The sequence below is a fragment of the Rhipicephalus microplus genome, chromosome 10 (genome assembly GCF_043290135.1).
Source record: "Rhipicephalus microplus isolate Deutch F79 chromosome 10, USDA_Rmic, whole genome shotgun sequence".
Lineage (NCBI taxonomy): Eukaryota > Metazoa > Arthropoda > Arachnida > Ixodida > Ixodidae > Rhipicephalus > Rhipicephalus microplus.
In genome coordinates, this window is record NC_134709.1 from 22,584,702 (window position 1) to 22,608,309 (window position 23,608).

General features: G+C 45.1%; 1 protein-coding gene across 1 annotated transcript; it reads left to right on the forward strand.

The window, feature by feature from the left end:
• The first annotated feature begins 622 nt into the window (after window positions 1-622).
• On the forward strand, window positions 623-23,469 carry LOC119180851 (tRNA (guanine-N(7)-)-methyltransferase). Its single transcript, XM_037431990.2, has 6 exons — window positions 623-971; window positions 1,915-2,015; window positions 10,164-10,348; window positions 13,420-13,533; window positions 17,843-17,944; window positions 23,219-23,469. The coding sequence occupies exons 1-6, from the start codon at window positions 883-885 to the stop codon at window positions 23,381-23,383; spliced, it is 756 nt and encodes a 251-aa protein (XP_037287887.2). The 5' UTR covers window positions 623-882; the 3' UTR covers window positions 23,384-23,469.
• The last annotated feature ends 139 nt before the right edge of the window (window positions 23,470-23,608 follow it).

The following is a 23,608-nucleotide window of genomic DNA, read 5'->3' on the forward strand; positions in this document are numbered from 1 at the left end:
GGAGATCGGGTGGGTACAACTGGTCAACACGAAATCCAGCGAGCGACTGCCAAGGAAAAGTCAAAAGGATTGGCCTTACATAAAGAAGCTTCGAGTTCCAAGGCCAGTTGCGTGAATTGCTCTCTCATATATCGTTTCTCTAGTCTGCAGGTGCTGATGGTACGAGATGTTTTGTGCAGATGCAAGACCGAACCAACTGTTGCAGATATATGTACCTGTGGGGCGGGGCGGTCGAATGTTGCCAGGCTATGCTGCTACAAGAATAAATGGACCTGGGAACATTTGGCGGCTTCTGTACATCGCCGGGCTGATGCATTCGCTTTCTCTCACTCAAATTTCCCGGTATAACTAAAAATGTAAGATTCTACGTGCAAGACAATAGAACGGTAGCGCCATCTCTTTTTGTTTTCACAAAACAACGTAAGACTTCTTAGAGTGCACTTTTTAATCAAACTAGAACTGCTAGAACGTCTCGGAGTGCCTGAAGAGCAGCGTGTACTTCTTTTGTTTTAGCAACAGATGGTACTACATTGTTTTTAACTTTTATTTTTTTTTTCAATTCATCATCATTATCATCATCAGCTTGATTTCGCCTACTGCAGAACAGAAAAGGTCGTGTGAAGGCCTGCACACAAAGTACTGTTCATGCTGCGGCGAGACTACAGTTGTACTTTTGTATAGGAATTTGCGTGAAGATAACAAAACACATGGCGAAAGCACAACAAGGTCGAAACCAGAGCCAACGTTACTAGATTACTAGTAACGTTGACCAGAGCGACCTGAACTAGCGTTGCCTTGAAAATAAGCACAAGCGTTATCTTACCGTCTATGTAGCGACGATTCGCCTGTCTGTGTTTTGGTCGTTTCGGCAATTTTTCGTTGATGAGCATGGATGAAACGAAGCTGCCTCAGAAGCGATACTACCGACAGAGAGCTCATTCAAACCCGATAGCCGACCACTGTTTCGTTTAGTGAGTACATCCATCACTTTTATAGCTGAGCACTCGCGTGGTGCAGTGTTTACTACAATTCTCCCCCACGTGCTCTGCGAAGTGCTTGGGTCCGCATCGCTTGTAAAATGCGTTCTGTCGATTCATAGCTCGAAATTGTATTAGTGGCACAGAACCTGCGTTTTTTGCGGAACTGCCGGAATACGGCTGTTCACTCTGGATTGAGTGTTCGGAAATAGGTTAGCACCGTCCGGCATCTTTAGCGTAACTGACAGCTTTCGACTGGAACATCCATCCCATCGTGGAATACCCGAGTACAGGTCGCCAAAAACCCTGCAGGACAATGTTGTAAAGTTTCAGCCAAACAAATAACTGAAGTATTTGCGAAATTCGATATTTCTATGTGACTCGCCTGAACTGTATCTTTCAAGTACAGTGGCTTGGCTTCTTTGAAAATATTGGCTGCTTATTATTAGTGATACCACTTGTTATCTTGATGTAATGTAGTGAATTGGGCTACTTGGAACATACTCATGACGACCAGCGCAAAAAAAAAAAGACGACGAAAAAAACAAGAATGTACACAACACAAGTGCTGTCTAACAACTGAAATTTCATAGAGCCATAGCTAAGGCTACAGACTTGGTGAAATTTCTTTTTCGGTTTCTGTTCACTTCAAGCAAATAAAAATGAGGCTGTTGACGTGGCTCGCAGAGAGCGACACATCGAGTAACGCATCAATCAAGGTAGTGTTTTCAGCAATGTTATCATATGGAACACTACCTTGCCAAATGAAGGCATGCTTATTATGCGGGATGTTCATTTCGTCCAAACCCCACCAATCGGCACCGATTGCAAGATCAAGTTGTATGCACAAATGTGTACACAGCAAGTTGGAACGGTCGGACAGTCGTAATCAAGATTATGGCCCTCTCTGAATTTAAACCTTTCTTTACACTCACAGTCCACCGTGCCCCGATGACATGGACTGGGGCAAGTACTTTCCTCAACCAGACAAGCCGGTGGAGTTTGCAGACATTGGATGCGGGTATGGGGGCCTTCTCGGTTAGTCTCTTTTTTTTTTCTTCTATTCTGACGCTATCTTTTCCAGTGTTCCATGGCTTTGTTACATCAATGGGGAATATGGCGCAAGCATTGTATTGTTTGTATTTCCTTATCTCTCTATACTGGGGTGCCCTGCATGCTCACACCTGATATCGCTACTTTTGCTAGTGTACTCCATGAAAAGGCAGTAATCAGCGTTCTGGTTGATAGTCTAATGAGCTTCCTAAAGATTGAAGCCGGGTACCTGATGGCTATTTTTGAAAATTCGGCCACTAGAGGAAATGGGGATCAATGCTTTTGTGTGCATTTGTCACTAAAATGTATCATTTCTTTTGATACATTCTAAGAAAGGGTAATGATGTTGCAATGTGGTCAGATTAACTGGATTATAATCATGCAATTTGCTATTGTGTGCTGGGCAAGGGACAATATTACAGAAAGTAGAGGGAGATAAGAAACACATGTATAAAACACTGCTTGCACGTCATCCGATTGCTATAGCACAATGCTGGTGAGTGAATAAATCGTCTGTGCAAAAGTTTGCAGAACCAATTATGGAAAGATTGCCCCACCGTGGTGGTCTAGTGGCTAAGGTACTCGGCTGCTGATCCGCAGGTCGCTGGATCAAATCCCGGCTGCGGCGGCTGCATTTTCAATGGAGGCGAAAATTCTGTAGGCCCGTGTGCTAAGATTTTGGTGCACGTTAAAGAACCTTAGGTATTCAAAATTTCCAGAGCCCTCCACTACGGCGTCTCTCATAATCGTATGGGGGTTTTGGGGTGGTAAACTCCACATATCATGAATTATGGAAAGATCATTTGCCAAACCTGTCACGTTTCAAGAACACCACAATTTTCGAGAAAGTTAACCACGCACTCAAGCATACATTGATAAATATTGGCCTATCAATGCTTTATATATGATGAATTCACTGTTGTTTTCGGATCTCAAGCGATGTGTTAGATTTGTGTCAGTCTAACTTGACTGTGTGCCCTAACATTCTCAGATGAAAAGTGACCAAGCAATGCCTAAAATGTGATGAATTCAACACTGCTTTCAGATCCAAAACTGTGTGTTACATTTGTGCTCTATCTAGTTTGACTTTGGTTATTCGCGTAGGTAGATACCAGTTATGCTATTCATTGCAGTCTTGATATCTGAACTTTCTTCTGTTTAATATGTTACCAATATTTCTTCATTGTCACCCCGCCATGCTAGGTTTTACGTGCAGGTTCAAATACGGGCTATGGCCGCCTCATTACAGTAAGAGTGAAATGCATTAACACTCATGTATTATAACTTCTGCAGCTAAAATAACTCCTGATGGTCAAAATTACCCAGGCATTCCTCACTATGGTGTGCTTCGTAATGATGTCATGTTTATGCCATATAGAAGCCAATATATTATTATGTATACTTTTTGATGCAAAATAGTCTATTTATTATTATATACAATTATTATATTACTATATAATATATATTATATTATTATAGTTGGGCTGAACATCCCAAAACGACCGTCTGATTATGAGAAACGCTACAGTGGAGGGTTCTGAAATTTTCGACTTTCTGGGGTTTTATAGCGTGCACCTGAATCTAAGCACACGTACTTAAGTATTATCACCTCCATCGAAAATGTAGCGAGATTCAATCGCGTCACCTGTGGGTCTGCAGTTGAGCGCCTCAGTCACTACTAGACAACTGTGGCATGTCTAGTTTATTTATTCTTGACAGTGATGCTCTTTTAAGCTTTGACAAATAAGCGCAGTACCTTTTCATAATCCGTTTCAGTAAATAGTTGTGTGAAATAGCTCAGTGTGGCTTGTAACGAACTTAAGCGTGTGCATCATAATAACACCTGAATTTTGACGTGCCCAAACTATGGTATTATTATGAGGTGAGCCATATGGGAGGTGTGATGTAGTAGCTTAAAAAAATGCAAGCATAGCAGACGACAGCGCCACATCACCTGGAAGATGAGAAGAATGAAAGGGCATTGCAGCGCGCCCATTGAAAAAAGAAGAGGAAACGCTCGCGGAGAACGAAGCTGTTCGGACGTCGGCAAGACGATGCAAGGGAGCCTAGGGCGATCCCGCAACTACGCGCGAGGTTCGAAAGGCCGGGTTCCTGTCCTCGAGCCATTGACGTTCTCGGGGCATGGCGTGGCGATGCGCGAGTTCTGGGTGAGTGGTCCTGTGGACATCTTCGGTACGGCGAGCGCCCTCGAAAGACCGGAGCTGCTGACCACGTCCACCGAGCCGACGTCGCTGACAGTGTGCGGCTACTGCTAGACCTGGTGATGCCCTCGACAGTGGTATGCTGACCTGGAACCCAAGCGACGACAGCATCCGAGCACGCAACGGGTCCCACTTCAAGGCACCGGTCTACGGCACAGACTGTGAGACTGTTTACTCTTTTCTTTTGTGTGTGAACTGCGTGCGTGTACGACTTATAGTATTGCATGTGCAATAGTTTTTTTTTTTGTTCGTCCAATATAACTTCCTTTTGTTTTCCTCATTGTTTCCATCTTCCTCACGTCACACGCCTTGCTATGTGACGAACCTAACCACGACATATCTGGCGTCCGCGAGACAGGACTACTCTTGTTACATCTAAGGAGAGCATCACATCGCATATGTGTGTGTGATGGTCGATGATGGAGGCAGATAAGCTGACGGCAATCGGAAAGGAATTGGGGTTAAGTGGGTCAGCACTAAAAGAATGGATGGACCAAGAACACGCACGCAAAAAAGAGGCACGTGACGCTCGTCTGGCTGAACCAAATGCCGCGAAAGAAGCCGAGGCAGAGGCAGTTGCTAGATTACAAGCAGAGAAGGAAGTTCTTGAGCTCAAGTTAAAGTTGCATCAGTTAGGTGCGACAGCAGGTAGCACAACTACTGGGCAGCTTACCGAGGGTGCGCCCGTAGGCACCACGCAGAGCTACCAAAGTCCACATAAACTCATCCCAGCCTTTAACGAGGAACGCGATGAGCTGGACGCATATATACAGCGATTTGAACGCGTCGCTACTAGTCAAGACTGGCCGCAAGACAAATGGGCCCTATCACTAAGCCTTTGCTTGACCAGAGAGGCCTTGAGTGTAGTTGGTAAGATGGCACCAGAACATGCCACAGACTACATAACGTTGAAGAAAACGCTACTACAACGCTTTAGGTTCACAGAAGAAGGCTATTGGACAAAATTTCGATCAGCCAAACCAGATAATTCTGAAACGGGCACGCAGTTTGCCGGGCGTCTATTAGGTTATTTTGACCATTGGCAAGAAATGGCCAAGACAGACCGGACCTACGATGCTCTGCGAGACAAAATTGTCTCGGAGCAGTTTCTCGCACCATGCCATGAGAAACTTGCTGTGTTTCTTAGAGAAAGAAACTGTGAAAGCCTTGAAAAACTTGCGGAGGCTACAGACCACTACTTGGAACCCCAGGGGTTGATTAACCTTGGCAAATGTAAAGGCGATATCCTGAGCAAGCCTCCAGATCAAGCTCGAACGTCTGAGCGGCAAGATGACAAAGAGAGACGGCAGTGTTTCTTTGCAACAAAAAGGGTCACAGAGCTGCTGATTGCTGGACCAACACAAAGGGTCCAGGTACAAAGCCACCCTTTTGTGGAAAATGCCGCCGCATTGGGCATAAAACAGGTGACTGTTCCAAAAGAGCCAACAGCGTTGAGAAGGCCTCATGCTCTTTTCAACAAAGAGATGGAGCCAAGATAATTAATTCAGAGTCGCAGGCTTCGCTTTGTGTTCCTTATAGTCCGGAGTGCGCAGAAATGCACCCAGCCAAGCTGAAGGAAAAATCGATGCCCACGGGCGAAGGTGTACTCGAAGGATATCCCGCAACAGTACAGCGAGATACCGGAGGATGCGATTCAATCATTGTCAAAAGGCCTCTTGTGGCGCATAGCAAGCTGACTGGAAAGATTTCCTCGATTTACATCCTGGACGAACGGTTGACGAAGCTGCCTGAAGCACACGTGGAAATTTTTTCACCTTTCTTCACTGGCAAAACTCGAGCCCTTTGTATGGATACTCCTCCATATGATGTTGTCTTGGGAAATGTGGAAGGCGTTCGAGATGCTCACAATCCTGATAACGATTGGAAGAGCCGTCTTAACACCCGAAGCACTGCAGAAGAGTATTCTGGCGCAGAAAAATCTGGTTCTGCACACGGATCCTTGTATGCAAAGACTTCGATGTCGGCTGCAAGGAAAACATGTTTCAAGACAAAAATTGCTGCAGTAAACTGACAGGCAGGAAATCCACATATACTTCCGGCTCCAGTTATTAACTCCTTAGACATCAGCCCACAGGACTTTAGAACCAAACAGGAGGAAGACAGCAGCCTGCGGAAATGCTTCGAAGCCGTTAACAAAGAGGTCAAGACAAGGTTTGCTAAAATATTGTTCTTCTTGGAGGACGGAATCCTCTATCGCAAGTACACCCTTCACTCTAAAAGGCAGGTGAATCAGGTTGTGGTACCAAGGCGCCTCCGACAATTTGTTATGAAAATGGCCCACGAAGGCATCCTTTCGGGCCATTAGGAAATTAAACGAACTACAGACCGGGTACTCGAAAAGTTCTACTGGCCAGGGGTTCAGTCAGACATCACACGATTTGTTAAATCGTGTGATATATGTCAAAGAACTATTCCCAAGCACTTGGTGGGTCGTGTACCTCTCGGCAACACTCCTATAATTGACACCCTCAAGAGAGTAGCCATTGATATTGTGGGTCCATTATCACCAATGTCAGAGGGCGGAAACAAATACGTACTGACAATGGTGGACATGGCAACGTGTTATCCTGATGTAGCACTGCCGAGCATCGAGACGGAGAAAGTCGCTGAGGCACTTCTGGAGATGTTTTCTGGGGTAGGTGTCCTACGAGAGATAATCAGTGACAGAGGCACGTCATTCTCGTCACGCCTAATAAAGGAGCTAAGCCGACTTCTCTCCTTCAAACAATTGCCAACAACCCCATATCATCCAATGGCTAATGGCCTTGTAGAGAGGTTCAACGGCACCCTGAAACAAATGATAAGAAGAATGTGTCGGGAGTGTCCGAAGAAATGGGACCGGTACCTGGCGCCCTTACTCTTCGCTTATCGCGAAGTTCCCCAGTCGAGCTTAGGCTTCTCCCCGTTCGACTTGCTCTACGGCCGTTACGTCAGAGGTCCCCTGGCGATATTGAAAGAAATACGGGCCGCCGATCATCTTGATGATGATGTAGAAACATCCTACGTATACGTAGTCGAACTGCGGAATCGTCTTGAAGACACCTGCCGTCTAGCAAAGGAGGAGCTTCAGAAAGCGAAGATAGTACAAAAGAAGCATTATGACCAAAAGGCCAGACCACGTCAATTATCCCCTGGAGACAAGGTTCTGCTTCTGCTTCCATTGGATACCAACAAATTAGTTCTGACGTGGAAGGGACCCTTTAATGTCCTTGAGAAGAGAAACGATGTCGACTATTTAATTGACCTCGGTACCAGAAGCACGCTATTTCATAGAAACCTACTGAAAAAGTATGAGGAACGGCCGCCTGCACCACCGCATGAATCATCAGCTGTTTGCCAGGCGGATGACACTGAAAGTGACGAGCTACCATGCGTACCATTCCAACGAAAGGAATCGTCTGCTGACGTAAGCATATCGGAGTCACTTTCCCCTACCCAGCACGTGCAAGTCACCAACTTATCGACCAAGTACGACAACGTATTTGTGGATGTTCCTGGCAAAACGCACCTCGTACAGTGCAAGCTAAGATTGACCACGGATAGACCCGTAAGCATACTGCCATACCCTATGCCATTTGCTACCCAAGAAGCGGTACAGAAAGAAATAGCAGACATGCTACGACAAGGCATCATAGAACCATTGGAGTCTGCTTTCATTTCACCTGTAGTAGTTGTGAAAAAGAAGGACGGAACGATGCGTTTGTGGATCGATTTCAGACAACTTAACAAGATTATAGTCAATGATAACGAGCCTATACCCCTTGTAGACATCATCTTTGGTAAACTTGGACAAGCAAAATACTTTTCAAAGTTTGTTTTCGCTAAAGGCTACTGGCAGATTCCCATGGAACAAGGCTCAAAACCAATGACTGCTTTTTCGACAGAATCAGGACTGTATCAATTCAGATTCATGCTGTTTAGCATTAAAACCGCCCCAGCTGTGTTTAACCGCCTCATGAGGAAAGTGGTAGCATACATACCGCACGTTTATTACTACTTTGACGATGTGCTCATTGCTACTGAAACCTGGGCGGAACATATAGCTATACTTGAGTCTTTTCTCAAGCGAGTTCGCGACGCTGGTTTGACGATTCGGCCAACAAAGAGTGAGATTGATCAAAAGTCAGTCAAATTTCTCGGTCATCTCGTTGGGCAAGGCGTTATTCGACCGCAGGTCGAAACGCTCGACAAAATACAGGCTGCGAAGCATCCACAAACTAAAAAAGAGGTACGCTCGTTCTTGGGCCTTACAGGTTATTACAGAGATTTCGTGCACAACTGCTCTGAAGTTTCTTACCTACTGACCGAATTGACGAAGAAGAGGGCCCCAAACAAAGTCCTCTGGGGAGAACGAGAACAGAAGTCTTTTGATGAACTCAAGGTTTTGCTATCTACGCCACCCATTCTAAAAGCACCTGATTTTTCAAAACTGTTTGTACTCCGCACCGATGCATCATCGAGAAGTGTAGGTGCCATACTCATGCAGCGTCATGAAGGAATACTGCATCCAGTGTCATACGCAAGCCGTAGACCACAACCACGTGAAGCTGCTTACGCTACAGTAGAGCGAGAGGCCCTGGCTCTTACGTGGGCGGTTTAGAAATTTCACATCTACCTATTTGTACGCACATTCATTCTACAGAGTGACCACAAACTGCTTCTGTACATCAAGTCAGCCAAGCATGTGAACAGCCGCATGTTACGGTGGAGCCTCATTCTTATGGAGTACGACTTTTCGGTCGAGTATATCAAAGGCAGAGACAACATAGGCGCAGATTACATGAGCCGTTTGCCAACTCTGTGAGCAACGTCTATATGAAGAATCGATGCTCAATGGTATTCGTAGCTTATGATGTGAACCTTGAAGTACGATACAAGTATCATGACGCTTTAGTTCTGTGACTTGTTTCTTTTTTTTCTGGTGTGTACTTTTGTGACCGAATGTGCCAAGTGTGCGGGGCTCGGAACTGCTATATTGTGCAGTGGTGCTTACGTGTGTGCTTCCAACTGCGAACCAACATGTCCCCAGTGCCCTCAAGTTCTTCTACCGGAAGAACTTTTTTAAGTGGGGGGTGATGTGATGTAGTAGCTTAAAAAATGCGAGCATAGCAGACGACAGTGCCACATCACCTGGAAGATGAGAAGAATAAAGGGGCATTGCAGCGCGCCCATTGAAAAAAGAACAGGAGACGCTCGCGGAGAACGAAGCTGTTCGGATGCCGGCAAGACTACACAAGGGAGCCTAGGGCGAGCCAGCAACTACGCGCGAGGTTCGAAAGGCCGGGTTCCTCTCCTCGAGCCATTGACGTTCTCGGAGCACGGCGTGTGGGCGTGGCCAGGCGCGAGTTCTGGGTGAGTGGTCCTGTGGACATCTTCGGTACGACGAGCGCCCTCGAAAGACAGGAGCTGCTTAGCACGTCCACCGAGCCGACCTCGCTGACAGTGTGCGGCTACTGCTAGACCTGGTGATGCCCTCGACAGTGGTATGCTGACCTGGAACCCAAGCGACGACAGCATCCGAGCACGCAACGGGTCCCACTTCAAGGCACCGGGCTACGGCACAGACTGTGAGACTGTTTACTCTTTTCTTTTGTGTGTGAACTGCGTGCGTGTATGACTTATAGTGCTGTAAGTGCAATAGTTTTTTTTTGTTCGTCCAATATAACTCCCTTTTGTTTTCCTCACGGTCTCCATCTTCCTCGTGTCACACGCCTTGCTATGTGACGAACCTAACCACGACAGGAGGGCTTCGGAGATTTCGATCATCCGATGTTTTTTAACGTGCGCTGACGTCGCACAGAATACAGGCCTCTAGCATTCCACCTCTGTCGAAATGCAATCGGCGTACATGGGTGCTTTGTAACTAACAGTGTGTTTCCGGCGTTTCCAGTTGCCCTTTCACCAATGTTTCCCGACACACACATGGTTGGCATGGAGATAAGAGTGAAGGTGTCTGACTATGTGCAAGACAGGATCAAGGCCTTGAGGGCGCAACACCCGGGACAGTACGGAAACGTAGCCTGCATACGCACCAATGCCATGAAGCACCTTCCAAACTTCTTTAGGAAAGGACAGGTAGGACTTCCTTTGTCATGAGAAGTGTGTGTGTTCATTGCGGGAGACAGCAAGGTCTCCAAGCATGGACAGAACTGAGGAGACTATAGAAGTGGCGACTATCCTAAAGGGTTCTATTCCCGATGCTGACTGGTAACCCACCGGTCTGGGTTCTATTCCCGATGCTGACTGGTAACCCACCGGTCTTAAGGGCAAAGCTCCTCAGAGAAGAGGCTTGTCCCCCGTAGCGTCGTAGCCACCCTGTAGTACTCAGAGTGCTCACTAAATGGCGCTCGGGCGCTCGCTTTCATCACCAGCTCTTTCACGCAGCAGCAACTCGAGAGCAACGGGCGCGACTCCTCGTAGTCACCCTATAGTACTCGGAGTGCCCTCTAGATGGCGCTGCGGCGCTTGCTTTCATCACCAGCTCGTTCACGCGGCAGCAACTCGAGGGCAGCAGGCGCGAGTCGTAGCAACCAGCAAGTACTTCGAGTGTTCACTAGATGGCGCTGCAGCGCTCGCTTTCATCACTTGTTTGTTCAATATCATCAGCCTGACTACGTCCACTGCTGGACAAAGGCCTCTCCCATGTTCCGCCAGTTAACCCGGTCCTGTGATTGCTGCTGCCAATTTATTTCGCAAACTTCCTAATCTCATCTGTCCACCTAACCTTCTGTCTCCCTCTAACCCGCTTGCCCTCTCTGGGAATCCAGTTAGTTACCCTTAACGACCAGCGGTTATCCTGTCTATGCGCTACATGCCCGGCCCATGTCCATTTCTTCTTCTTGATTTCAGCTATGATATCCTTAACCCCCGTTTGTTCCCTAATCCACTCTGCTCTCTTCTTGTCTCTTAAGGTTACACCCACCATTTTTCTTTCCATTGCTCGCTGCGTCGTCCTCAATTTAAGCTGAACCCTCTTTGTAAGTCTCCAGGTTTCTGCTCCGTAGCTAAGTACCGGCAAGATACAGCTGTTATATACCTTTCTCTTGAGGGATAGTGGCAATCTACCTGTGATAATTTGAGAGTGCTTGCCAAATGTGCTCAACCCCATTCTTATTCTTCTAGTTACTTCAACCTCGTGGTTCGGCTCTGCCGTTATTACCTGCCCTAAGTAGACATAGTCTTTTACAACTTGAAGTGCACTATTACCTATCTCGAAGCGCTGCTCTTTTCCGAGGTTGTTGTACATTACTTTCGTTTTCTGCAGATTCATTTTAAGACCCACCTTTCTGCTCTCTTTTTTTAACTCCGTAATCATGAGTTGCAATTCGCCCCCTGAATTACTCAGCAATGCAATGTCATCGGCGAAGCGCAGGTTACTAAGGTACTCTCCATTAACTCTTATCCTTATGTTCCCATTCTAGGCTTCTGAAAACCTCCTGTAAGCACGCGGTAAATAGCATTAGAAAGATTGTGTCCCCCTGCCTTACACCCTTCTTGATTGTTATTCTGTTGCTTTCTTTATGAAGCACTATGGTAGCAGTTGATCCCCTGTAGATTTCTTCCAGGATGTTTATATATACTTCATCGACGCCCTGATTACGCAGTGTCTGCATAACGGCTGATATTTCTACTGAATCAAACGCCTTCTCGTAATCTATGAAGGCTATGTATAGTGGTTGGTTATATTCTGAGCATTTCTCTATTACCTGATTGATAGTATAAGTGTGGTCGATTGTTGAGTAGCCTGTTCAAAATCCTGCTTGTTCCTTTGGTTGATTGAATTCTAATGTTTTCTTCGCTCACACGGCACCAACTCGCGAGCGACAAGCAGGAGTCGTCGTAGCCACCCGCTAGTACCCGGAGTGCTCACTAGATGGCGCTGCGGTGCTCGCTTCCATCACAAGCTCGTTTACTCGGCAGCAACGAATAATGCAGAACTTTTGCATCAATGGAAAAACCGCGCATGCCGTAGTTCTTTATCCACGTGGAATCTCGCACAACTTGAAAAAGGTTGGAGAGCGGGCCGATGTAAATGTGGTTTTTTCTGCCCCAAAAAAGCTCTCGTACTTGTGTATGAAAGTTGTTGCAGATGCAAAACCAGGTTATTCTCATAGGCACGAAACTCTGGTTGTCACGTGCGCAGAAAATATAATCTCTCAGATACCTGGTTCATGCGGCAAGCACTACATAGGACAAACTGGCCGCTGTATTACTGACCAGCTCTGTTAACAAACTTGTAAAGTCAGAAATGGTCGCGATGGTTTTTTTGGCACTGCATTGCAGCACGTGTGGCTGCAAGCCACGTTTTCATGATACCGTGATTGTTGGTAAAAACAGAAATAAAATGAAAAGGGAGATTATTGAGGCAGAGAGTATTTGCAGATTAGGGTGGAAATGTGTCAGCACACCCTGCCTCAGTCTTTGTCAAAAAAAAAAGGTGTCCTTCCTGAATATTGCGCATGGAAATTGTGTGTTTCTAATCTGTCTTGTCTGTGTTTTCCCATTTTGTGAGCATATAAATAAATTTTGTTGGAACTAAGTGCTCCCTTTTGTCCCTTTCTTTGTTCTGTGACACATATTTAACGCGTTATATCATTAGTTATTCTTGGTGGGTTTAGCCATCGCCATCATGTTCCATATGTGTGTTTGGGTTCGAGCAGTGTGCGGCAACTGTCGAGCGGTGACAGTTGTTAGTTTGCACGCATCATGTGTACGTTCTCTTCATGCATCCTTTGTACTTGAGTAGCATGCTGCAAGTTTCGGGCTGCTTGCCATTCTTCGCGTGACATTCCAATTAGTTTCTATCGAATTATCTGCTTTGCCCTTGCAGCAAAACTCTGACCATTTTTTTTCTGTGTAACTTGTGGTGTGATTTCTATTACTCTATTTAGATGGGATCTGTCAGTCTTAGTAATTATCAGTAGCAGTAAATGTAAAAACACGATACCAGTACCTTTCTGCCATTACTCTAGCAGCCTGGTTTCATTATTTCTTTTTTATATACGAACTCAGAAAAGAGGAGCGGAGCACTTGCATCACTTTTGCTATTGTACGCTAGCAACAAATTGCGGTGTCAATAATAAATGCGATGCCACATAGTCCTTTATGAAGGTTCAACTGTAACCTGCGTTCTCTTTCTCCTCTAGCTTACAAAGATGTTCTTCCTGTTTCCTGACCCCCACTTCAAGAAGCAGAAACACAAGTGGAGGATCATCAACAGGCAGCTGCTTGCCGAATACGCCTATGTACTCAGAGTCCAGGTGTGTTGTACTTTGCACATTCTTTGCTTCTGGTGTATGCACTTGGAGTAGACAAGAGAGGTGCTTCTATTCAGGTGACCTTGATTGCACCTCTTTTCATTCCTGGAAGACCTGTTCCCGCTTCACTCATACAATTCGTCACGATGCTTCCCCCTCTCCCACAGTCCTGTGTTCACAGTTTGCCCTCTCCCCTCCTTTGTTAGGATAAAGGAGAGGGTATGAAGTGTAGACACGCTATCGCTAAAGAAACGCTAGCCTAGAGAAAGACTAGTCTGCTTGTCGAAACATTGGCTTGAGCACACAACAGCTGTTCACAAATCTTTTTATTGCATAGCGGACAGGTACATAACTACTTCAGCGCATTGCTTTATTTGCGTGGGATTGGTATTCCGTCAGAACACAGCCTGATCCAAGTATGATTCTGTAAAGCATACATCATGCCACTTACATATTGCACATACACGCAGTTATGGAGGGCCAATGTTGTGATTTCATTGCCTACTTTGTCACTTCTCAACCTGTTACTTTACAAAGTATCGAAGTGAAAATGTTTTAGCACGCATATTACTGTTTAATAATGTTTATTACTGTTGTTTATTAATGCATAATAATGTTTAGTAAGGTTAATAATGTGTAATAATGTACATTACTGCATATTAATACTTAGCACGCTTTAAGGCTCACGCTAGTTCTCTCCTCAGTTGAACAACATTGTCAAGAGTCAACTTGCAGCTGCCGGTGAGATTCACGCACTCAATCGAGTCTTTTTGACTGATTTTTACACTTTTGCCGGTTTCTACATCAATCGCTGCTCTAGATACACTATGTCAATTGATGGAAACAAGCACGCGCATCGCTCAACACAGCAGAACTTGCCCGCTGGATTTCGTGCCGACCAGTTGTGCCCCCGCGATCTCCGACCACAGCGCAGCTCTTGTTTGCTGGCTCTCCCTACGCCACCTTCTGGCGCCGACAAGAGCTCTCGCTGAGTGGTGCCCCGTCCTCGGACTTTTGCCACCGTGTCCATCTTTCCTATCTTCTCCTTACTTCCGTATGTGGCTGTCCTGGCTCCTATCTCTATCCCTATGTCTGTTTTTTCATCATCATTATCATTCATTCATTATTATCAGCCTGACTACGTCCACTGCAGGAGAAAGGCCTCTCCCATGTTCCGCCAGTTAACCCGGTCCTGTGCTTGCTCTTGCCAATTTATACCCGCAAACTTCTTAATCTCATCTGCCCACCTAACCTTCTGTCTCCCCCTAACCCGCTTCCCTTCTCTGGGAATCCAGTTAGTTACCCTTAACGACCAGCGGTTATTCTGTCTAAGTGCTACATGCCCGGCCCATGTCCATTTCCTCTTCTTTATTTCAACTATGATATCCTTAACCCCCGTTTGTCCCCTAATCCACTTTGCTCTCTTCTTGTCTCTTAAGGTTACACCTACCATTTTTCTTTCCATTGCTCGCTGCGTCGTCCTCAATTTAAGCTGAACCCTCTTTGTAAGTCTCCAGGTTTCTGCTTCGTAGCTAAGTACCGGCAAAATACAGCTGTTATATACCTTTCTCTTGAGGGATAGTGGCAATCTACCTGTCATAATTTGAGAGTGCTTGCCAAATGTGCTCCACCCCATTCTTATTCTTCTAGTTACTTCAATCTCGTGGTTCGGCTCTGCGGTTATTACCTGCCCTAAGTAGACATAGTCTTTTACAACTTGAAGTGCACTATTACCTATCCCGAAGCGCTGCTCTTTTCCGAGGTTGTTGTACATTACTTTTGTTTTCTGCAGATTCATTTTAAGACCCACCTTTCTGCTCTCTTTTTTTAACTCCGTAATCATGAGTTGCAATTCGCCCCCTGAATCACTCAGCAATGCAATGTCATCGGCGAAGCGCAGGTTACTAAGGTACTCTCCATTAACTCTTATCCTTATGTTCCCATTCTAGGCTTCTGAAAACCTCCTGTAAGCACGCGGTAAATAGCATTGGAAAGATTGTGTCCCCCTGCCTTATACCCTTCTTGATTGTTATTCTGTTGCTTTCTTTATGAAGCACTATGGTAGCAGTTGATCCCCTGTATATTTCTTCCAGGATGTTTATATATACTTCATCGACGGCCTGATTTCGCAGTGTCTGCATGACGGCTGATATTTCTGTTTTTTATTCCTCCCTATTCTTTTTAATCAATCCTTACCCCCATTTCCTGTGCAGAACTGTGGAGGTGCCATCCATTGAGAGAGAGGCAGTAACGGAACTGCGCTTATTTCTTCCTTTTCCCCTTTCAAAAGTCACTCATCAGACGAAGCAGCAATGCTGATGACATGGCAGTAGGTGGCCAGGATGTTATTGGTATTCGCACTCACCTGATAGTGTCTGTTCATGAGTAGGCCAAATACTGTCAAAACCACACACCTCTTCTGAGTGCTCTTCGGCATCGAAACTGCCTTCGGTCGTAACAGACAAGCATGTAATTAAACATTCGTCTCACAATGGGGCAAACGAGTTTTATTGCCGCTATTAACTAGTCACTAACCACTGATTAAGAGAAAAAAGGTACAGAGGCTCATAATTTCACTGTCAACCCTTCTACTACTGAAAATGAGCTGAGCTCGTCCACACGGTATTTACTGCACTTACTGAAGTGGAGTTGTGCTCATCCACCCTGAGGAGAGCATTTGGGGGTGCCATAGTTAGGCTACCTTAATTCTTTTTTCTGTGTTCTGCTTCGCTCCAACAGATGGTACAATAACATATTTTAAAACGCACTGAACCGCGCACTTTTTAATGAAGAATGACTTGATTCTGGTAACCAAAGTGAGGAAATCACATCTCCCTCTCTGCGCGAGCAGTGCATGCATGCCAGTAACAGCTTCGTTCTGAAAAGAAAATGCTGTTGTCTGCCGAAATTTTGTGAAACAAAGAACTTCAGTTGCTGTGTGAGTGTGGCAGCAAATGTACATAACAGAGCTTTGTCTCTCGAAATCATCAAAATTGGACGATGAGGATGTCTCGGCTAAGCAGCAGTGGACGCGGTTAGATGCTAGCAAACTCCCATGGGGTGCGCGAGGTTTGTATTCACATACTGACTTGTCCCTGTACATTTCGAGGAGACATTTTCCACACCAAACACTGGAAAGGTTAGGTCACTTTCTGTGGAGCAGTGCGGTGAAGCGAATACAGCGCATCTGAAGCGAATCTTGTGCATACAGCACCTTTTAATAATTTTCTCGTATGTTTCAAGATGCATCAAATCAAAGAAGTGAATAAAAAATCTCTAATTTTGTATCGTTTTCAACAAAAAATTTCGCTAGGAAAAGGTCATCATCACACGGATGTATGTATCCTGTGTGATGATGTGCTCATTCTTGGCCACACTGGAACAGTATAGTGGCATGCCACTGCGGCCGTGGCTCATTCCACCCAGCTGCTCGCCCAAAACACATGCGACTATCATGGCTGTACTGAAACAAGCAGTGTTGATAGCAGTGCTGCTGTTCATGACATGCCCGCCTTGCTAGGGAAGTTTGGCAATCTGCTGCAGTGGAGCAGTAGTTGTGGCACTCAGCCGCTGACCTGAAGGTAATATGCTCGATCCCAGCTGCAGCAGTCGCATTTTGGTCAAAGTAAAACGGTCCGGGCCCATGTACTCTGTGATGTCAATGCGCGATAAAGAACACCAGATTGTCTAAATTTGTGGAGCCCTCCACTACTGCATCCCTCACAATTGTATTGTAGTTTTGGGATGTATAGTAGGCTCCTGAGGTGGGACTAGCAGAATGTGCTTTGCTTAACAGGAGTTTCACCTACTGAGAAATAAAAAGGGTGCAGAATTCAAATTCAGAACGAATCATATTAGAGGCAGTTGTTTCATATAGGTGGCAGTTTCGTTTTCTGAAAGTCTAATGTCAAATCCCAGATATTATTGTCAGAGAAGTTTGGCAAAGGCGTTGTAGCATCTATGCCCTCTCCCATCTGCACAAGCACACAGTAACACTGGTTACCTTTTCCTCCTCCGAGTGAGCCTTTCTCTTATCACTAGAGGCAAGCCACACCGTTCCTCTCTTCCTAACACACCTTCACTCTCACCACACCACAAGGCCACACTATCCATTGGAGTCACAGCCTTCACGCGACAATCAGAGTCCTCCTACGGACATGGATAGCCCCTATGCAACTCCCCTGTTAAAAAATAGTCATTGTTTCACTCCTTGTGGATGATTACAGAGCAACGTGCACAGTGCATTACTAAAATACGGACAAATTTGTTCAAAAGTTGCTTGCTTAACCATTGCTTGCCCACTTCTTTTTAGGGCCTCCTGTACACAATTACAGATGTCAAGAAGCTCCACGACTGGATGGTTTCTCACTTGGCCGAGCATCCACTCTTTGAACGAGTGTCTGAGGAGGATTTGGTGAGCAGTGATACATATTTCTTTTGTCTGTGATTACTAATATCGGTTGCCAGTCCTCCCCTGCCCCCCTAAAAAAAGGCCTAAAATAAACTTTGTCTCTCATGAAAAATGGTTATGAATGCTGGAATATTAACCCTATTTCACAAAACTTCTAGTTTGAGCATAGGGCAGCCCATAAATTGTAGAACTCGCTCAGACTCCCTCAAGATATGTATCTCACGCTTCGGACGCACTCAAACTCGCCAAAAGTTTCCCAAGCCAGGCTCATTAAGACACGCTCACACATATTTCCTTCAACCAAAGACACTTGGACTCGAACTCATCAAAATATTACTCACCCAAACAGTTGCAGACTTACGACTCAATCTGAGTCTGATTGAGCCAACTCATGAGTGAGTTTGCCGACCTATGAGCGATTGTCCGTGATATATGTAGCTTCTTAAAGGTTGCTAACAATTTTCCCCACGGGAAACGTTGCCGGTGAACCTTGAAGAGCCAGCTGCACTATTCTTGAAACTGCAAAGCAAGAGTTTTCCACCCCTTCTTGTGGGGCCCGCATTACAGGGCATTGCATGGCATCCCTCATTTTCCAAATGAAGTAGCAACTGTTCGTATGACACATTCAGAGGTGTAGCTGAATTTTTCTACACGCAAAAGGAGCGCACAGAAAGGTTGAATTTTTGTCTGACAACAGTAATCATCATCTTTGTTCAGCGCCTTTTCTCGTATTTTTGCCATGCGCCGCTATTTAAGGGTCAAAAGCGGCCTGTGGACTGTCACCGTGACATAGCATTATTGATAGGAAAGTGGCGAGTGATGGGTTTTTAAGGAAGGACTTGCAAGCTAGCCAGACGATGATTGTTGCCGTGGGACAGAAAGACACCCTTGTTAAGCTGTCTTTCCTTAGAGCGTATAAAACCTATAGCTCTTAATGCTGAGCATAATGTTATTCTTGTCTTCAAGTCACCTTTCGACCTTATCTCTTTCGGACGCTTTGTACGCAATTGTGCGCACCGCTTGTTCTTGCTGCAGTGTCATGTAGTGGCTAAGACGGCATGAGATGCATTGAGGTTTCGATGAAGTCGACTTCCTGCGTAATGAATGTGTCTGCATTTAACTTCACTTCATGGTATACTGTTGAACACGGTCACTTTGCTCAAAGTGCTACCATATTCAATGAGTAGGCAGTTCGACATGCCACTTCGCCCAGGCCATGATAAGACCCTAATTTCTTTTGCTAGAATTTCAAATTACCAAATGCGAATTTACATTGTGCTTCTATAGCCGGTCATTTGGTCCCTTTTATGCAAAAATGGAGCAATAAAGACTTGATCATTAGGTGTGTAAGCACAATTTAGTTAGGATTAGTTACTGTAAGACATATAGATCAACCTGTTATGACAATATTTTTGATAAAATAAAATATCTACTGTATTGAAGCAATTTTATGTCAATTTATTGCATTTAGAGAGAGTTGTTTATAGACCGTTTCCACAGAGAGGAGGAGCAAAGCCTCGAACCGGTGCATTTTCGTCGCTCTCTCTCTCTCTCTCCAACGGCCATTTGGCCACTGCCGCTAGTGTGTGGGGATTGCCGCACTGTGCATGGGCTGCGGGTGAGAGATCACTGTGTTTCCTTTTTTGTCTTCTTTTATTTGGTGCACTAAAGCAGTTGTGCTTCCGAAAATCGAGATATTGATCAGGAACAGGTCGACAGGCTACCACAGCGCTGTGTTTGGCTGCGACGACTATCGCAAGCACGAAAGGCTGACAGCTGAGACATGCGAAGTGCACCTTTCTTCGAAATGACGTTACTTAGGTCACAGGCCTTCTGCTCTGACAAATATTTTATTATAGGTAGTGTCTGTCCTCACGGTCATTCCTTCATTACACCAGTTTGTCATTCTGGTGGGTTACTGGCACACTCCAACATCTGAAGTCAAAAGAAGAAGTGTTAAAGCCGACATGAAATGTTTGCATGAAATGTTCTGCCCAGAGTTCTTTTGTTGTAACATCAACATTCCCCATTTCTATGCAACAGCACATGAGTTACAATGCTTGGGGCTTCCAAAATCGAAGTGCGTACAATTTCAAGATTATCGAAATAGCACTTTCCGAACTGCATGGCAGAAAGGCCTGCATGACACAAATGCTCAGGAATATTCCTTTAGCACTTTTTCGACGGCATGTAATTTCTTGACTTGTCGATTTTGCGTGAATAACTGGGGCAGTTTTATGACGACCGCACTTCTTTTTTTTTTCGCAACGGCCTGAGTATCGCGAAGCCCACCATTGTTAAATTTCGGCGTATCGTCAGTGGGGGCTGCTCACGCCGAACTGAACTTACGCAATGCCGTGCTTCCAGATGTGCGAGACGTTTATTTTCATTTTCTCTTTGTGTTGCTTTTACGAGGAACTTTGAGCTTATCTGTCAGACATCCGTTTTTTATCATGCCCAACTATGATTACAATGACGACATGTGCAGGCATCAACGTAGGCATCGGTGTTTGTTTTTCCTTCGTTTTAAAAGCTTTCTTTTGCGGCGTTCTGAACCGAACCAGATGATCTGCCAGCAACTGTAGAGTTACGTTAAACTTAGCAAATCACGACAAAGAAACCCGACAGTCATTTTCAACCATAGTGCACGCATTTAAAGTGCAGCTGGACAATAACGCACATATTCGGTTGTCTGCGCTAACGTTTCACCCATTATGGTTCGAGAAATGTACGAAAACTTAACGCTAGTGCATACTGCCAGAACCCCACGAGGCGAGCTATAGTAAAACATACTGGACAATTACTCAGTTGCACTTGCTGCTTAAGGAATTCGTCGAAATCCTACTCAGCTCCTGTCTATTATTGGCACCACTGCGGGAACGTTTCGTGGGTCACCGCTGCTTTCTATTTCAGCCATTTCGAATCTGACAGCTTAGCGATTACTTGCTAGTGCCTTTACACTCGCGAAGCGTTGCTGTGTTCTGACTGTGTACCGCGAAGTTACAGCAATGCCATGTGTAGTCAGCACATACGCTGTGTACACTGTCACTGATCACCGCCCACTGACTCGGCAGCACAACATCGCAGACGCTAGACGGCACTGTGGGGGAAAAAATTGCAGCCTCTTTGTGAAATTGGTCTATAGGTAACGTATGAAAGGGCTATTAACAAATGTCTGTCACCTTGTAACATTGAATGCTGAGGGTGATATTAATTATGTGTTTGAACTACATACCACCTTTCGATCAGTTTGATTTCTCTGTGCACCTCAGGTTTGTGAAAGCACTAAATGAGGTAGAATAATTGAGAGGCTTATTGTTTAGTCTAGGAACAATACTGCTTTCATGTATACATGATTTTACTTTTTTTCCGCAACCATCTTTCGCTGCGCAGCTATTACTGTTGTGAAGTCATCACTCAGCGGAAGCCATGCCTAATGTATCCACCTTTTACATTGTTGCAAGAAAGTCACAGCCGTATTTTTCACTGGTTAGGCGAGCAGCACTGTCGATACAATGAGCTCATGCCAGTCTATCTTCTGTCGTCTTCCTCTTTATTGGTTTGGGTGCGGTACCACTGGCACGTAGCAATATTTACTCTACAATCCCACTTATTGTTATTGGCAACTGTTTTCAGAGTTTTTGCTTGTCCACAAACTTAGCAGTGTTTGGCAGCCTGCGGCCAATGGGCCAGATGCAGCCTGCTTGACAGTATTATCTGGCCCCTAGCATGACGTAAGAACTCCCCGTTCACCTCAATCACATCCCACGCGAAAGTCGACATGGCAGTTTCGACTTTGAATGGGACCAGACAGGAACAAAAAAAAATTTCTTCTAGTTGGCATCATCCCCCTTTCTCGCACTTTGCCGGATAAACTATTTCTTATTTTAAGAAGGTTCAAATGAAGGGTGATAAAAGGTTTGTCGAAACACTAGGCCAGGAAAGGACGTTTATTCCAAAATCTCCGTGTTTACTTCAAAGGTTACTCATCCCCCAACCCAACACAATGGGTGACTCTCCTCGTTGTACCTTAGTGAGAGTGATGGTGAATTAGCTTTAGTTTTGTTGTGATGCACCGCTTTTTTGTGGCTAAGGTTGTTGGAGAACTAGCCCCCAACAGCTTAACAGCAAATCAAGCTTGCGTTTTTGACTAACCAATAAACACTGTGATTTTCCATGTCTCTCAGGGAGCAATCTATTTGCACGTTGGCAAATAATTTTCAGCACCAAAAGTTGCATTGAAAGAGTTGGCGATTTTCGCTTGTGACCTTCGTTTGTAAATTGCAATCTTGTGACGTGCGTGCTCAGTTTGAACATCACTTCTATTTCAGTTTTGCACATTACTGTCAATTAGCCGAATTTTTCTCTTTGCCTGCTAAGCACTTCCCCCTAAACCGCACAATCGGCCGCGCTACTCCGACCATGTTGTCTTCACGCAACTCGGCCCTGCCCCTCAAGAGGCTGCTTGCCTGTCCCCTGTCCTTAGAATTTGTGGAGTACCAATTTACCGAAAGACAAATCAAGAACGGCCGGTTATGCTGCAGCATTTGGTGGTCACCGTGGTGCTGTCATCAATCACACAAACACAACGACGTGCATGGCCTCCAAAATGACCCTCACGCCAGTGGATGGCTGCAGAGGGCAGAACATAGTCTTCACGCTTGCTGAAGAAATTCACAAGGGGAGGGACAACTTGAGAAGAGTGGTAGCACTTAATCAATTTTAGTGTCCATAATGCCACATGCCTTGGTTACTGACACATGCTCAGCGAATATATGCCTATGTACATTGTGAATGCATTAAGAAAACAGATGTTCTGTTCTTGTTAGTAATTGACTGGTTGATATGGCACATTAAATTATCGTGTGAATGATTTTACTTGCTGCTGCTTATGTAATATAAAAAACCGTGACAGGTATGCTTAAAATTGAGTAGATCACTGCATACCTATATTCAAAACTACCACAGGCTGGAGCGTTGGTTTCAAGGCTATGTCTCGACAGTCTGTGGGAATTCCTTTTTACCGTAAGTTAGGTTTCATATATATTTGTGCCCCGCTCAATTCGTGTGTGTTATGTTGTAGTACAAATACACCACAGTATCAATACCCAAAGAAGTTATTTTGGAGCTCTTTGCTTGTTTCACATCCTCTTCAACTACAGTTCCAATTATTTACTGTGGGTTTCTTTGCTTTCTTAATGATGCGAATTCTACGTCATCTCCTATCGCCATTGGCTTGCTGAATAACCATATTGCACTTACGCAAATTTTTTGCAGAAAACGGATGTTGTCGTCGAGAAACTTTACGAGAGCACCGAAGAAGGCAAGAAAGTGACGAGGAACTCTGGAGAAAAGTTCTTGGCTGTGTTCAGGAGGATAGAAGATCCTTATGCTGAAAGTTCTGGTCAAGAGTCTATTGAGATGAAAGATGACTGTGAATAGGTGTTGACTGGCAGTGCCAACACGTGATCGGTGTGGACATTTCGGGGTGCGACATTTGATATTAAATACAGTGCTTCATCTTCAAACTACATGTTTATAGGGTTGAAAATTTGTGGCACGAACCCTGTTACTTGCTTCCATTATTCATTTGCTGATTCTGGTTGTCATTTTTAGGTTCACTTTCTTATGCCGAATTCTCTTTATTTAAGCACTATTTTGCACCTG